This window comes from Canis aureus, chromosome 11 (assembly GCF_053574225.1).
Source record: "Canis aureus isolate CA01 chromosome 11, VMU_Caureus_v.1.0, whole genome shotgun sequence".
Classification (NCBI taxonomy): Eukaryota; Metazoa; Chordata; class Mammalia; order Carnivora; family Canidae; genus Canis; species Canis aureus.
Window position 1 is genome coordinate 57870248 of NC_135621.1, and position 18296 is coordinate 57888543.

At 37.8% G+C, this 18296-nt stretch overlaps 1 protein-coding gene and 1 pseudogene across 4 annotated transcripts in view; one reads left to right on the forward strand and one right to left on the reverse strand.

The window, feature by feature from the left end:
• Nucleotides 1-18296, reverse strand: part of PSME4 (proteasome activator subunit 4) — a 105050-nt gene that overhangs the window by 78063 nt on the left and 8691 nt on the right. For all 4 annotated transcript variants that reach the window (XR_013389546.1, XM_077915390.1, XM_077915391.1 and 1 more), the window contains exons 2-3: nucleotides 7964-8104; nucleotides 7236-7352 (exon numbers count right to left, since the gene is read on the reverse strand). Coding sequence is in view for 3 of the 4 variants with exons in the window: in XM_077915390.1 (XP_077771516.1) it covers nucleotides 7236-7352; nucleotides 7964-8104 (258 nt within the window). In the remaining variant the exon portion in view is untranslated. The remainder of the gene's footprint in view (nucleotides 1-7235; nucleotides 7353-7963; nucleotides 8105-18296) is intronic.
• On the forward strand, nucleotides 4630-5037 carry LOC144323140 (DNA-binding protein inhibitor ID-2 pseudogene; annotated as a pseudogene).

Genomic DNA, 18296 nt, shown 5'->3' on the forward strand with positions numbered 1-18296 from the left:
AAAAAAGGGAGAGGAGAAGACGACGGAGAAAAATAAGGGAAAAGGAGACAGGAAAAAAGAAAGCTAAATAATCCTTGCTCCAAAAAATAGAACCAGCTTTTTAAAACATGTTGAAATGCATGGCACCCTAAGCTGTAGTTTCAAATAAAGACATATACACAAGGCACATGAGTTTAAGACTTGAAAGACAGTTAAATGAAGCAACCTTTCACTTTTGATTATAAAAATAGTATTCTAAAAATAGTATGAACACATGCAGTCAGCTGACAAAACTGTTTCAAAATGAATCAGAATACATCTAAGATGAAAATACTCCAAGCAGAACACCAATTCCAAAAGTATGCCATATTGAAGGGTTTTCTGGGGTTTTCTGAAATAAACTGTTTGTGAAGTTATAACTTTATCACTAGACTATGAACACTTGCTATACTAATACACTAAACAGAAACTTAGGTAGAAAGGTAAATTTTAAAACGTTTAAATTGATTCCCTATTAGAAATTCAGTGGACATAGACTAGCTCTGAAGAACATAAACTAAAAAGTATTGCTCTATGGCTCTCCAACTGGTTTCCTTAACATTTCTGCAGAAGAACTAAGACTACTAGATTTCTCTGATTTTAAAAATCAAGGCAAGTGTGATGAAGAAAGTCCAAGAACCAAAGAATCGGATAATCCTTCACAGACACATAGCCTGACCTGAATGGAAATAAGGTAACAGGTACTCCTTTCAAAAGGTGGTATCTGATAACAGTAAAAAGATTACAGAAAATTAGAGAAAATAAAAAAATAATTACAATCCTGAGAAATGTTTTAAGTACAATTCCTCTACTTTTTTTTACAGAGACATTAGTTTCTAATTTTATCTTATAGGGCTGCCTCTCACCAAGCAAGAGCCCCTTTCAAGAGTGGTTCCAAATCCTCACTATGCTTTGTGATCTCTTTAAATTGAAACAACCCATTAGCAATTAAAAAAAAAGTCTGCATCAACAGAGCTGCACTTCCTTACGTGTACTCTATTCAGTTGGAGGCACATAGCCCTGGGTGTGAGCACTCCAAGCCACTGAACCAAAATGGTTTATCTTCCTGGAGCATCAATTATAGTCAAGAGATACAGAGGAGAGAAATTTTTACTTATGAAAACATCACTTAATAAGCCTAATATAGATATGAATGTTTAAAATAACATGTAAAATTTCCAAGAAATTTCTCACACCAGAGCACTTTAAGAAACACCTCAGAGCCTTGAGGAAAAGGAAAGGAGGTACTAAGTAGACAGTTTGACAGTACTGGTATAAGGAAAAAAGAATACTGGTTTTAAAACTACAAGATCCAGGTCTTACAGAATTCAAAATAGGAAAAAAAGAAAGAAAAGAACATGGAAAGAAAACATGAGGGCCTGATTAATGGGGCAGAAAACTTTAGATTGCGGGGACACAAGGTAAGCGGTGGCAAATCTATGCACATGGAGGGAACATTTTGGAAATGTACAGGGCATTTTTAATGATCCCAATTACTGGGGAGGATTCAATGGAACTTTAGTGATCCTGGTATATTGGGTATCCTGCAATTCATGGAATAGCCACAAATAATGAAAAATTTTTGTAAGACTTTAAATGTCCCACTGTAAACTTAGATACAGGTAAAAAAATTTTGATCCTAAAAGTGAAGAAGTGCTTTAACCATTAAGTATTTTTTGCAAGTTTTTTTTTTTTTTTTTTTTTTTAAGATTTTTTGATTTGAGACCAAGAGAGCAAGTGCATGAGTAAGCATGGGGGTGGGAGGTGGAGAGGCAAAGGAAGGGAGAGAATTCAAGTAGACTTCCCCCACTGAGCCTGGAGACCACCCGTGTGGGGCTCCATCTCCTAACCTTGAAATCATGACCTGAGCCAAAGGCAGATGTTTAACCAACTCCTCCACCCAGGCACCTGAAACACCCAAAGACTGAAGACTATTTTTACAGTCTAGAGCCAACTGTCATTACACTAGCAAAAGCAGACATAAGACATGATGTCACAGAATTTCATTAATACTTTTGTTGTTAAAATGCTTCATGTTACTGTCATCTTTTTTGGTATGGCACAAAAGGCAGTTTACATTGTAAAAATTTGATATTGACGTTATTGATTCAATTTAGCATTGTTACCTTTCAACCTTAAAGATATTGTCCCCCGAAGTCCATAGCACAAATTCTCTATGACTTCATATATCAAAGTTTCATTTCCCAATTCTTCCTTTACCTCTACTTCTTTTTTAATTTTAAGATTTTATTTGAGAGAGAGAGAGAGAGTGAGAGAGCACAAGCAGGGGGAGGAGCAGAGGGAGAGGGAGAGGGAGAAGCAGGCTCCCCGCTAAGCAGGAAGCCCAACGCAGGGCTTGATCCCAGGATTCTGGGATCATGACCCCAGCCAAAGGCAGATGTACCCAGGCACCCCGCTATTTCTTTCACAAGTAATAAAGTTCAAAAATAATTTTTGTGATACCATTCCGTACCATCCACATAAAGGATAACTGTGGCACTGTATTAGAAATAAGACCAGTTTATCTGCAAGAATATCGCACTTCCTTTTCCTCAGCTTAGTGCTCTAAAATTAAAACGACTTCCCTCTCTTTTCTCATATTTAAATAAGTCTTATCTGTTATTCTTTATCCCAGCACTAGTTTTTATTTTAATGTCCACTCATAATGCTGCTCTTTTATTTTCTTGTGCTATATATCCTAAACAAAATGTATTTGGACCTTTTTTAAATCCAAACTTACTCATTATAAGTACATGCAAAATCTGAATACCATTTTGTGTCTTTAGTGTAATGATGCCTGCATGTCTGAAATATGTATTTTTTTTCAAGATTTTATTTATACATGAGAGAGAGGGGGGGGGGGGCAGAGACACAGGCAGAGGGAGAAGCAGGCTCCACGCAGGAAGCCCAACATGGGACTCAATCCAGGGTCTCCAGATCGGGCTCTGGGCTAAAGGCAGCACTAAATCACTCAGCCACCCGGGCTGCCCTATGTATTGTTTTATAATAAACTACCGTCTCATTATAGGAATCATTTTATGGTTAAGACATTATTTGTACTTATTTTTGTCACTGAGTACAGATAAAGAGTATAGGTAGATTATATTACTTCTATATTTCATTTCAGAATAGCCAACTACACAATACAAAAGGGGGTCTGCCTGCTTTAAGCCAAGGAAAGATTTCAGCAAAGACACGATGTTTCTTCAAAAGATCAAGAACAGCCATGGTGAAACTTCTAAGGAAGAAGGTTTCCTTAAGAGCAAGAACAAGGGGATGCTGTAGGAAAAGACACATGGTAAGCAGAGGATGAAGATGCAGGGGAGGACTCTACGCACAGGCTGACAGTAACAGTGTTGAGCACTGACAAAATTTCCAGGAAGGAAGAAAGCCAGAGCTGCGCACTGCCAGACTTAAAAGGAAGCAGCTGCCTTTGAAAAGGTACATCTCAGTGCAGGAAGCAAGACGCTTACTTATGAAAAAGCAAGTAAGGGACTTACTGAAGAAAAAGAAGAAATTTTTGAAGAAATCGCCTTCTTTCCCCTAGCATTTACCAAAGATTTTCTGAGGCAGCCAAAATAAATCAGCCAGGAAAACTTCAGAAAGATAACTGGTCTGTGAAACGGTGATTCCAATCAAAGCCTAAATGGCCACATATTTTAAGAAGGCCCAGTCACCCCAGTTCATGCCATGTTTCTTCCAGCAGAAATAATACTCAAAAGGAACCTTCACAACAAAGCTTTTATGCTAAATTTTGGGTTTTCATACTAAATATTTGAAAAAAATATATTTGAAGATGTACCATTTAGCTTCATGATGAATTTTGCTCTATGGTGGAAATTGGTTTCCTTGTTTTAACCCATGGAATCTTCAGAAATGATCTCTCACCACTGCATTTGTGACCACTAGCCAAAAACCAATTAGGGCCTAACTTCAGGATCACCTATAGTCATGTTTTTGTTTTTTAAATTATTTTCATTTACATCATTTCACTATTTACTTATGACCTAAAAATCTGTTAAAGTCTGCTATTTGCAGTCATTTAAAAAAAATTCTATTAAGGGTTTAACAAAGGCTGCTGACTTCAGTGAAACCTGAGAAATTTTCATGGGTTAAAAAAACTGAACTGGGAGGCTACAAGAAGTCCTGAAATAATGAAAACACGCCTAGAATTGAGAGAGAAAATGCAGGAATAAATCCTTAGACTTATACAAGCCTATAAAATGGTGCTCTGCAGGAAATGAGTACATGTGTATGACAAACAACTATAGGTATTGAGGGGAGAGGCAAATTGAAGAAAATTGTAGAATCTTTCCTAAAAATAACCTTGATCACAAATACTTTAAGAGTTTCTTCTTGGGGATGCATGGGTGGCTCAGTCAGTTAAGCATCAGACTATTGATTTCATGATCTCAGGGTCATGGGTTCAAGCTCCACATTGTGGAGGCTACTACAAACAAACAAACAAACAAACAAACAAACAAACAAACATTCATTCTGAGCCCAGCCCAGTGCAGAGGATAGGAAACTCAAGAAGCTCTATGGGCAGCAGAGGCATAAGCTGCTGGGCAGCTGGCTCCCTCCTGGACTCTCCTTCCCTAGGAGGTCAGTATGAGAGCCTTCCGTCCAGTGAGGTCTGTTAGGAAAAATAGCCTTTTAGACCACAGCCTGGTCATCTCCCGGAACAAAACCCTGGTGAAGGACCAAATGAGCCTGCTGTACAATATGAATGATGGCTACTCCAGGCTCAAGGACAAGGTGAGCAAGATGGAAATCCTGCAACAGGGCACACTGGACCTGCAGATCGCCCTGGACTCACACCCCAGTATTGTCAGCCTGTACCACTAGTGACCTGGGCAGAGTAAGGCGTCCAGGACATCACTGACCACCCTAAACACAGACATCAGCATCCTGTCCTCACATGCTGCTGAATTCCCTCCTGAATCAATGTCAAACGACAGTGCTCTATGGCTGAATAAACGGTTTAGGACTTTCCTTTTCTTTGCACAACAGCAATGAATCCAAAGGATCTTTTAAGACACTGATCTTCTAGTTTTTTAAAGATTTTATTGATTTTGAGAGCAAGTGAAGGTGTGTGTGCACAAATGGGGAGAGGGGCAGAGGGAGAGGAGCAGAGGGAGAGAGAGAGGGAGAAGCAGACTCCCGTTGAGCAGGGAGCCCAATGTGGAGCTCAATCCCAGGATCCTGGGGTCCTGACCCAAGATGAAGCAGATACTTAACCAACTCAGCCACCCCACACCCCCGAACTTCTTTTCAACCATTTCACAAGGATAACAATACGTTGAATGGACATTTTTTAAAAATGGAAAGAAAATTAAGAACAACCATTTTCCCCAAGGTGACTGTGATATTAGCTATTTGTGAAAAAGACTTTTAAATGCCCTTTCTGCAGTTGAAAGGTTTTTTTTTAAAAAAAAAAGATTTTATTTATTTATTCATTCATGAGAGACACACACAGAGAAAGGCAGAGACAGGCAGAGGGAGAAGCAGGCTCCATACAGGGAGCCAGATGCAGGACTTGATCTCCAGGATCACGCCCTGGGCCAAAGGCGGCACCAAATAGCTGAGCCACCTGGGCTGCCCAAAATATTTATATGCTGTTCCCACCTCGGGGACTGATAATGTTAAAATCATAAGGAATTTCCCAATTTAAGCAGGCTTTGCCTTTTTTCAAAGGTGGAGAATGAATACCAGAAGGATCCAGTATTCAGTTACTTTTATATTACGTCTTTTGGCCAGATATGACCTTGTAGACACAAACCTACCAAATGCTATGAGTACGTATACGTGTGTGTATGTGTGTGTGTGTGTGTACACACATGTGGTGAAACCCTGTGAGTTCTTTAATTAGTTTTCTTATACAGTGGCAGAGATGTACATTTCTGTATTCAAAGTATACTGATGTACTTATTCATGCTAAACTTTTTATAAAAAATTAGTTACAAACTTAACCCTTTTAGACAAATAGATCGTGTGTTTATTTTTTAAAAGATTTTATTTATGTATTCATGAGAGACGGGGGGGGGGAGAGAGAGAGAGAGAGAGAGAGAGATTGGGGCAGAGACACAGGCAGAGGGAGAAGCAGGCTCCTTGTAGGGAACCTGACATGGGACTCAATCCTGGGTCTCCAGGATCACACCCTGGACTGAAGGCGGCGCTAAACCACTGAGCTACCCGGGCTGCCCAGATGGTGTGTTTATTGAATGGCAATTGCCTGCTTTATTTCAGAGGACCAGTGCTTTGCTTTTTATTCTATGTTATAACTGAACCCAAATAAATACAAGTTCAAATTTATGGATATAGGTTATTTAAGATTATAATAAACTTGTCTGAAATTAAAAAGAAAAAAGGTTTTGTTTTTTGAAGTAGCCCAATGCAGGGCTTGAACCCACAACTCTGAGATTAAGACCTGAGCTGAGATCACAAGTCGGACACGTAACCAAATAAGCCAAAGTTTAAGCCAAATATGGTTAAGACTGAGAAAATTAAGAGCTAGATCAAAACAAAACAAAGCCTCGTTAACAGGGGAAAATGATGCTATGGAGTCAAGTCCAAAATTACTATTCACCAAAAAAGGATAGATCATCATATTGTACTCTGTAAATTCAGAGTAAAATACAAAACGTACCAGAATTAGATATCTGGAAGAGTTAGGATGTACGCAAAAGAAGGTATAATCAGCCAGATGTCCATAACCCTAGTATGTCTAAACATTACATCCTAGTGCGTCTAAACCAAGAAGCCATGCATTTGAACAACCTGCATTCCACGAACAGCGACTGAAACTAATGCTTCTTTAACTGGCATGGGGGTACCCTCTGGAATATGCCAAGCTCCTCTTCTTGAGGCATTCATTTTACTTGAAGTATTAAAACACATGTGAATATATAATAAAGAAAGCCAAATGTGCATTACTTTCAATGACAAAATATTAGATTCCAAACAAAACCCTGTGGTCTCTGGCCAGTATGCTAATGTTGGCTGTCAGATATCCTAGTGGAAAATTCTTAAGTGCAATTTCAGATATAGTTTAAAGAGGGTAATAAATTGTTTTAGGAGCCAAGTTACAAAGCAATGAGCACACTGAAATGTATATTTGCTTGCTTATTTCAAATAACCCAATTATTTCTCAATTATGACCAAATTCTAAAAGACCCCAGTGCTTCCAAAGAAGTCCTTTAAAAGGAAATACTTACTTAGGAAACCAATTTAATCCCAGGTGCTCTGTCTTGGAATATAATATTCTTTCCACCATGTCATAAAGTGGTCTCCAAGGTAACTCCAAATCATCTCTTGAAAGAAGTTCCTTTTTCCTAATTAAAAAATAAACAAACATATAGGCATACATTCGTACACAGTTGTTTGTGTAATACACCTACTACACAGGGAGGACAGTTGTTAAATGTCGCTGTCATCCTGGTAGGCCTTGCTTTTCCCTATCCACAGATAGGAAGAATGTACCAGATTATTGCTGTTCAAACCTCAAAAAACACCAGGTAAAAAGGGGCATTTAAATTCATGCCATCAAAAAAAAAAAACACAAAAAAACAAAAAATAAATAAATAAATTCATGCCATCATTACTGCCAACAAATTTTCTGCATGCCTAGGAATAAGAATAAATGATTCGTGACTTCTCAAGGATCTTATATATATAAGGGAAGATAATTAGTTTAAATGAACATATATTCAGATAACATATATTTCCATGTGTGCTACAAAACAGAAGGCCTCACAGAGGAGATAGAATTTTAATTAATTAACACATATGCCTTAAACCTATGATAAAATTTTCTGCAATCTTTTTGCAAACTGGCAATTTGGGACTTGGGTCTTCTTACCAAAGAACACTTAGCTCTTGTTGTCTAAAACCTTGAAGAAATGAACCAAAATGTGTTAGCAGAAATCACAGGAAATTTACTCACTTTAACAAGTTGATCAAGAGACGCGCAAATCCCTGCATCATGCTGATTTCCAGTTTTGGAATTGATACCAGCTCATACAATAACTTGATAAAAAGAACATGATCTTCTTTGCTAAATTTTCTCCCATAAAGTCGAATATATCTGCAAGAGAAAAATCAACATAGACTTTAAAAATAAGTATGGTGACATATCCACATTCACTGCAGCAATACTCATAACAGCCAATGTGTGGAGGCAATGTGAATGTTCACCAATGGATGAATGAATAAACAAAATGTGGTACACAGACACACACACACACTGGAGTATTATACACCCTTTAAGATATCTAACTGCTTTTCCTTTCCAGAAATTCCTCAAAATCCTTAGTCCACTAAAAACACACTTTTTCATTTTCTCAGGCTATTGTGTATTTATTTATTCATTCAGCTCTTTCCTGTTGTTTCAAGGTCCAATCCCATGACTTCACCTTAGTACTCAGTGACCGGATAGTATGGAAGGCAGAGCCATGAGACTCTATACATACTGTTCTGCCTCTGCCAGTAACTACCGTGCAAGTTTCTTAACCATGCTGGAACAGTGAAGGCAATATATAAAAACTTCAAGCCCAGGGCTACCAAAGGTACTTCGAGTTGCTGAATAAAGGTGGTATAGCCTCCTGCAGCCTCCCTCAAGTTCACTCTAAATTTTGGAATAAAAGAAGAATTGATGCTACTTTCAAATGAAAGCAAACTATATTCCCAACAACCACACAGAGAAGAGTTCAAAGAGCCATCCCTCCAGCGTGCCCCTGGGGTACAGTCCTCACTCTCCTCTGTGGCTAGGATACTTCTGTGGAAAAATTGGGAAAACACTGCTCTAAACCACGGAAATAACTTACCTATGGCCCACTTCATTTACTGTAGTAGAAAGACAACTCCATGCTTAATATTAAGAAGATTCAGAGCCCTAAACTTAATATCATGAAAAGAGACCAACAGGGGGATTCCTAGAGGAGGTATAACTGCTGACAAAACTAGAGATGTTAGGGGATTACTCAGAAAGAAACCTCCTATTCTCCCTGTCAGCCAGGAAATAGTTCGTGTCAACCAGAAAGTGGTTCTTGTCTCAGCATTTCTCAAAATGCAGTCCAAGAAAAATGTATTCTGAAGAGCACAAAACGTACTACGAGAAGAAAGTTGATAATCACTTTTCAAGAAAATTGAGAAATTCTGTTCAATAAAACACTATTAAAAGTGAAAACCCTCTCTCTCTCTGAGACTATCATAAATAAATAAAGATTACAAAAAAAATATATTTGTTAAAAAAAAAAAAAAAAAGTGAAAACCCCAATCCGATATTTGGAATACAGCCCTCTGACAAGTATTCTTATACAAATTACATAAGAACTCCTTCAAATCAATCTGAAAAAGACTCAATTAAATTAAAATAAACAGGCGAAAGACTCAGGCACTTCTCAGAAGACAACATACAGATGACTATAAAGCATATGTAAAGATACTCAACACCCTTACTCATCAGTAAAAGCAAATTAAAACCACAGTAAGGTACTACTTTACACCCCCAGACTGGCTAAAACTAAAAGCCTAATAATACCTAGTTTGAAAAAAAAAAAAAAATCTAGTTTGGGTGACAATGTGGAAAAACCAGACTTTCATATGTTACTGGTGGTGATAGCCACTTCGGAAAAAGTGCCTGATATTACCTAGTGAATGTCTATTAGACATTAGACTGTTTAAAATGCATATTCCTGAGTTCCATCTTAAATCTAGACCATTAAAAACACAAGGAGTATGAAATACAATAGAATTATTATTTTTTTAATAATAAAAAGGGAAATAAAATACTCAGGGTGGAGTATTCATTTTTCAAAAACTACCCCAGTTGTTTTTTTCTGCATATTTATGTTCAAAAATCCTACTTTAGCCCATATTACTATGTAGTCTATTCTTTTCCCAATTCATTTTCACATTAAGTTTTGGAACTAAAAATTACTAGTAGATGTCTAAAATACTTGAAAACCTTGGTAACAGTCATGATTGATCTTTTGAACATAATATTTCCTTAAACTATCCACAATATATAGATAAGTCAGTATGTTCCATCCTCCCACGGGGGGGGGAAACTATGAAAGATAATAAGAAAGCACTTTTGAACTGCTTCCTTTCTCCTCATAACCTTAATAGTGTGTTAATCAAATGCTTTAATTTTTAATCTCAAGTAAATGAGATTATGCCATAGCATATCAGGAACAAAAAATGATTTAATAAAGTGTATAATACTATCAAGGTTTTTTTCTACTGCACATCCTGAAGATAGTACATAATTCATTACAAGGAAGTTTAAAGTAAATACAGAATTATACGTTACTGAAATGAATTAAGAATTAGAGCTTGACAAGAGGCTAAAAATACTGGTTTTCAATACAAGCTCTGTCATTCACCAGTTATTTTTCTTCAAGGCAATCACTAGGTTTCTAAGATTCTAACTAAATCCATCAATCAAGTAAAATTAACATCATTTGAGAGCAACATTAAGACTATTTGTAATTATAAAACATGTAAGACATTTAGCAATGACCTTTAACCTCAAGTAAATGCTTTATTTTGGGTAGTCCTACTCAAAAGACAAAAAATGGAATTTTAGCTATAAAATTTAAAAAACCAGAGTTTAAATACATTTCATTTAGTTTCATTTAAAACACTCAGAAGTATTCATGGATCAGATTTAAAAAAAAAAAAATCCTACATCCAGGGACTCCTGGGTGCCTCAGTCACTTGACCAGTGAAGCATCACTCGATTTCTGCTCCTCACTCAGTGGGGAATCTACTTGCAATTCTCTCCTTCTTCCTCTGCCCCTCTCCCCACCCTGCTCTCTCCCAAATAATGAATCTTAAAAAAAAAAAAAAAAGAAAAGAAAACCTCACATCTAGCAATACATAAGTAAAAATCTAGACTATCAGAGTCAAAATACCAATTTTTTCAAAGTACATTTACAATAAAATTTTCCTGAAAAAAAAAAAATTGGAAGCCCAACATAGAGAATAGTTAAACTGTGTTTTATGCCTTTAAATATAATGCAGACATTTAAAATTATGTTTTTAAAGAACTTTAGTGGATGGAAAATGAAATATCATTTTAAAAATATCATTTACAGCAGTTTGGCGCCTGCCTTTGGTCTAGGGCGCGATCCTGGAGACCCGGGATCGAATCCCACATCGGGCTCCCGGTGCATGGAGCCTGCTTCTCCCTCTGCCTGTGTCTCTGCCTCTCTCTCTCTCTCTCTGTAACTATCATAAATAAATAAAAATTAAAAAAAAAAAAAAAAAAAAAAAGGGATCCCTGGGTGGCGCAGCAGTTTGGCGCCTGCCTTTGGCCTAGGGCGCGATCCTGGAGACCCGGGATCGAATCCCACATCGGGCTCCCGGTGCATGGAGCCTGCTTCTCCCTCTGCCTGTGTCTCTGCCTCTCTCTCTCTCTGTAACTATCATAAATAAATAAAAATTAAAAAAAAAAAATAAAAATAAAAAAAATAAAAAATATCATTTAAAAAAAAGCAGGATACAAGGGGCACCTGGTAACTCAGTTGGTTAGGCATCTGCCTTTGTTTGGCTCAGGTCATGATCACAGTGTCCTGGGACCAAAATCCATGAAGGGTGGGGAGTCTGCTTCTCCCTCTCCCTCTCCCTAACACCCTGCTTGTGCCCCAGCACTCTCAAGTGCATGTGCTCATGCTCTCTAATAAATAAAATCTTTTTAAAAAAGCAGGATACAAAACATGAATACAACTAAAGAAAAATATGTACTCATGCATTAGGATTAAAAGATAAACAGTGTAACAAGTCACCTCTGTAGGGTAAAACTGAGTGATTTTCACATACTCCTATTTACCTTTGCTTATTCTAACTTTCTAAAGTAAAAAGGCATTATTTTTATAATTAAAATTAACACGTAAAAAAATTTCATATCAAATTTCTGCTGTAAAATACAATGTTTAAAATCAGGTAATCAGTACTTCTGCATTTCTACATTTCTTTTAATAAAAACGACCCTTATGCAAAGACTACTCAAGTCCTATTTAAAAGAGCACAGGAGGCAAGTTGTATGGTTCTCACTAGCCAAAAATGATACCAGAGCATGAATCATGGTAATTAACTAAAAAATATACATACATGCAAAAGAAAACCCCATTGTTTATGCCCTTGAAGAATGCTATGGGACCAATGCTATCATTATCTTAAGAACAGTAAATAGGGCACCTGGGTGACTCAATCGGTTAAGCCTCGGACTCTTGATTTCAGCTCAGGTTGTGACCGCAGTGCTGTGAGATCGAGCCCTCCGCAGGAGCCCCAGCACTCAGCCAGGAGTCTGCTTGAGATTCTGTCCCCCTGCCCCTCTCCTGCTCCCATGGGCACCTGTGCTCTCTCTCTCTCTCTCCTTCTCTCTCTCTAAAATAAATAAATCTTTTTTAAAAACCTGGTAAATAAAGAGAACCAATGAAACATTTATCCTGGCTCCTATAGGAATTGTACCTAAACAATAGTTCAGGAGGAAAAGTTCTTTAGAGAACTTAAGCTAATAAGTAAAGAACAGTTTACTAACATCAGAAAGAACCAGAGATTATGCCTCTCATGATAGAAGTATACAAAATACATAACACCTAGTCTTGAAAAAGAATATGAAACTTTATGAGCTGAATAGTAGCAACAAAATCAAAGTATGTCTTTAACATTTCAATCAGACTTCAACTAAAGGTAATTAAAATTATATAATTAATAAAGCTGACTTTAAAAAACACAAAAACAGATTAAGAAACTGTGCTCTCTTTTCAATCTTCTGTGGAATACCTATAAAACTGGTCAAAAACTCACTTAATTCTAAAATGGACATTATTCTGGCCAAATAGCCTGATTATAATAAAATATAAAGCAGGAAATATTAATATAGTATAACAAAAAGAAACCAAATTACTTAAAAACACAATCTTAATTGCCAATATCAGACTTAAGACATTCCCTACTCTAAGAGGTACTTCCTTTAAAACCAAAAACCTTTAAAGGTCCACAACCTTTAAAACCACACAGATTTGGGTGCCTGGGTGGCTCAGTGGTTGAACATTGGCCTTCCGCTCAGCGCCTGATTCTGGAGTCCCAGGATTGAGTCCCACATTGGCCTCCCTGCATGGAGCCTGCGTCTCCCTCTGCCTGTGTCTCTGCCTCTCTGTCTCTCATGAATAAATAAAAAAAATTAAAAAAGAAAAACAAAACAAAAAACCAGAGAGATTCAAGACAATAATGACTATTCTTAATATTATTATTTAGCATTATTCTAAATCTAGAGATTAAAAAGTAAACTAGGAAACACAAACCAAGTTGTGGTTTGTGTCATCCAAAACCAGGAACAAAAAAACCCATTCACAGACTAAATAAGAAAATCCACAGAATTTGTTTTTTCTTTTTTAAGATTTTATTTATTTATGACAGAGAGAGAGAGACAGAGAGAGAGAGAGAGAGAGAGGCAGGCAGAGACACAGGCAGAGGGAGAAGCAGGCTCCATGCAGGGAGCCTGATGTGGGACTCAATCCCGGGTCTCCAGGATCAGGCCCTGGGTTGAAGGCAGGCGCTAAACCGCTGAACCACCCGGGCTGCCCAGAATTCGTTTTTTAAAATCAACAGGCTTCCTGTATGGTACCCAGATAAAAAATACTGGTGAATGAAGCAAAACTGTTTCATTCATAGTATCAACTAAAAGATTCATTAGAAACTTCTCTAAAGGGATCCCTGGGTGGCGCAGCGGTTTGGCGCCTGCCTTTGGCCCAGGGCGCGATCCTGGAGACCCGGGATCGAATCCCACATCGGGCTCCCGGTGCATGGAGCCTGCTTCTCCCTCTGCCTGTGTCTCTGCCTCTCTCTCTTTCTGTAACTATCATAAATAAATAAAAATTAAAAAAAAAAATTAAAAAAAAAAAAAGAAACTTCTCTAAAAGAGGACACCTGGGTAGGTCAGTCACTTAAGTGTCCGCCTTTGGCTCAGGTCATGGTCTAGGGACTTGGGATCAAGCCCCACATCCTCCCTGCTCAGCAGGGGGCCTGCTTCTTCCACTGCCCCTCCCTCCACTCAAGGTCTCGCACAGGAGTGTGCCTGCTCTCTCAAATAGATAAATTCTTTAAAAGTAAAAAAAAAAAAAAAAAGAAAATTTCTCTAAAAGAAGTGTATAGGAATTACATTTTAAAACAATAAAACTAGAGCGCCTGGGTGGCTCAGTTGGTTAAGTGTCTGCCTTTGGCTCAGGTCATGATCCCAGTGTCCTGGCATCAAGCCACACTGGGCTCCTTGTTCAGCAGGGAGCCTGCTCCTCCCTCTCCTTGCTGCTTCTCATGCTTGTGCTCGCTTGCTCTCTCTGTCAAATAAATAAATAAAAATCTTTAAACAAAATAAACATATTTCTAAAAAATAATAAAACAGTACTAAAATGTAAAATATCTGAATAAATGATGAGACAGAAAAAAATGTTAAAACTCTAACTTCATACCTGATGGCTAGGGCTAAATGACATTTTTTTTCTTTTTAATCATGAGAGACACAGAGAGAGGGGCAGAGACAGGCAGAGGGAGAAGCAGGTTCCCCACTGAGCAGGGAGCTCAATGCAGGACTCAATCCCAGGACCCTGGGATCACCACCTGAGCCTAAGGCAGATGCTCAACCAATGAGCTACCCCAGGGGCCCCTAAATGACAAGTACTTTAAAGCAAGTAAAATTACCATGACCAATAAAATACCTGAAAAGCTCTTCCCTCTAACCAAAAAAAAAAAAAAAAAAAAAAACAATAAAAGAACAAAACAAAAAACCCAACCTCCCTCCACACTTTATACTGTCTTTTCCTTCTGTTCCTAAGATATCACCAAACTGAAAAAATAAAAAATATAAAAATGCAAAATGTGCCGAGAAAAGCTAGAGGATCACGAGTTAATCATTTTGAGTTTATTCCAGGGCTAAGCCCTTCATTATAACACATGATATTAAAAATGCAGATATAGCTTCTCATTGCTAGGAATAGGAAATGAACACATAAAATGTAGGGTTTTCTCACAAATTCACCTCTCCTTCTCTTATCACTCAATTACCCATGTTTTCAAAATGCATTTCTAGATGAGGAAACATGTACCGGAAAACTAACTATATAGAAGTAAGGGAGATAAATGAAGTACTGTCAGAGTTTTATGATTCTTTTTTTTTTTTTTTAAAACCAATGTTTCATCATAGATGAGTGACCACTGAACTGAATCTTCAAAGATTAGAAAGCCATCATCACTCTGAGTAAGCAACCCAGGGTCAAGAAGACCTGAGCGGGATCCCTGGGTGGCTCAGTGGTTTGGCGCCTGCCTTTGGCCCAGGGCACGATCCTGGAGTCCCGGGATCAAGTCCCATGTCGGGCTCCCAGCATGGAGCCTGCTTCTCCCTCTGCCTGTGTCTCTGCCTCTCTCTCTCCTCTCTGTGTATTCTCATGAATAAATAAATAAAATCTTAAAAAAATAAAAATAAAAAAAGAAGACCCGAGCACGTGGGGAAAGAGTCAGGTGCAGGCACAGAAGGAGACAGCTCTAGGGAGAGGAACGGAGCAAGAACAGCATAGTTCTGTGGCAGAGAGATGCCACCAAGAGAATGTTCCTTATTCTCTCATTTCACTTCCACAGAGGTCAAGCTGAGGATCAAGAAAAGGGATGCACTATCACAAAAAAACAAATAACAATAAAGCATCAATTTCAAGTGTCTGCTGACAAGGAAGAAAGGCAAATTAGGTGTTATCTGAAGTGGAGAATATCTTCTGTTTCCATGCTCTAGATTGCTCTGCAACTGTCAACATTATAATCAGCTCTGAATAGCCGGAATATTTATTGATTTCAACACAGCAGCCAAGCCAGCAGGAGCAGCTCGGTTCTACAAGTTTGCAGAGAATTCAAAGTGCTCTACGTCAGTCCCTTGGGCAAGACATTTAATCTCTGTATTTGGAAAACCTGGGTTTTCTCACAAGGCTATGGTGATGAGAAATTGATTAATGCACAAGAAAGATTCTGATTTAACTGATCTGCAGTGGGGCCCCCGGTATCAGTTGTTTTTATGTTTCCCAGATATTTCACTACATCTGAGAACCACTGCATCTTAGCAGACTGGAGACAAGATATGGTTTGAAGTCTATTTAAATCATTAAAAATAAAATACTTATACCATCTGTTTCAATTAATATTTCTTTAGTTACGGGGATAAATATAGCTTAACACATTTGCTTACCATATATATTCTTGTGAATTATTTATTCAATCCTTAGAAGCCTATCTATCCTCTAAGGCATCCTCTTTCATAAAGTTTTCCTTCATTCCCAACCAAAAGTGCTATCTCTGTCCTCTCTGTCCCTTAATAGCTTGTACCAAACTTGAGTTTTTTCCACATTCTATTTCTTACTAGATTTATACATGTATACGTTATTATACGTATATCCTATTTTAGTTCTTTTAGATGACTGAAAGATAAGGGTAGCTGGGACCATTCCTCTATACAAATGTAACCCTCAACTCTAATCAAAGAATGAAATGAGATGGACGTTCTGAAAAATATTTTGACTGACCAAAACGTATATCTTGAGAGATACACGGTCTTATATAATTAAAAACAGTTCATGAGCGCTGATTCTATTTTTAAAAAGAAAAAAAAAAAAACTTCAAACTAACAATAAATATTTTACCAAATTAAGCAAATTGGCTTTAAAACATTTGAGTAGGTTTCCAAAACACACTAAAAAACAGGTTTGCTATTTTTACCAAGTACAGTATTTCCTTTTTATTTTTATTAAAGATTTATTTATTTATTTATTTATTTACTTACTTACTTACTTATGATAGACACACAGAGAGAGAGGCAGAGACACAGGAGGAGGGAGAAGCAGGCTCCATGCCAGGAGCCCGACGTGGGACTCGATCCCGGGACTCCAGGATCGTGCCCTGGGCCAAAGGCAGGCGCTAAACTGCTGAGCCACCCAGGGATCCCAGCCACCCAGGGATATATATATATATATTTTTTTTTTTTTAAATATATATTTTATTTATTCATAAGAGTCCGAGCAGTGGGGAGGGGTTGAGGGAGAAGCAGAACTCCCGCTGGGCAGGGAGCTTGACAAGGGGACCCTGGGATCATGACCTGAACTGAAGGCAGACACACCAACTGAGCCACTCAGGCACCCCCCAAGTTTAGTATTTCTGATGGAAGTCTCTAAACAGACAAGGAGAGCTGAAGTAGACACTTCTCTTTATCTCCATCTATTATCACAGGCTAAATAATATTCACTGGAGCTTCAGCATATTGTATTTCAGAGTTATATTCTTTATGACTTATTAAAACTGATATGACAATTTCTGGAGTAATACAGACATTCACTATTAATACCTAATAATGATCCAGTTGCTTCTCTCTGGAGGCATGGATAAGGGGCATTTATTTATCTCTTGAAATGCTTTACTGAATGTCCCTTAAGAGCCAGACATGGCAACAGGGGATGGAAACATTAAAGTAACAAATGGTTCTGGAGCATACAGCCTAGAGGGAGACAGATAACTAATTATTTCAATATAATGCTCTGAATACAGACTTTAACATTTATATGGTCAATTTGTTCATATCTCTGTTCCCCCACGTTACATGGCTTTCTAAAAATTCCTGCTTACCTAACCAAATCCCACCTCACAGCTCAAGTGCAGTTCTTCCCCCGGTAGTCTTCTCAGACTATACAGCCCTGGAGTTTCCTTCCTCTGGGATGGTTAAGAGCAAGCCCTGTGGTCATCAGACAAATCAGCTAACACATTACCTCACTATGTCTCATTTCTTCAAAGGTAAAACTGAGATAACAAACATACCTCCAATTCATAGGCTTGCTTGTGAAAATTAAATGAAATAATGAATGGAAAGTCATTAGCATAGTGCTGGCACATTTTGAGGCCTCAACATATGGTAGGCAAGTATCTATGCCACTCACTCAACAATCTATTAACTAATGCTCTCTTGTAAGATCCCTTGGTTTACTGATTTTTTAAGACCGTTTCAACTTTTCATTTTCACCCTTATATCTTTATCTTTAGCTCAAGGCGCAGGTGTTGATTAGATGATCTGAATTATAGAAAGAAACCTGTAAAATCAGTAGCTTTCATGGTTTGGGGGCCACAACCCACAATTATAAATGCATAACCCAGTATATAAACATAAATAAAACTGAAATTAAGGTCATAAACATTCACTCATCACCATAAAAATTCACCTTCTAAATTTACTCCAATAAACCCCCTCA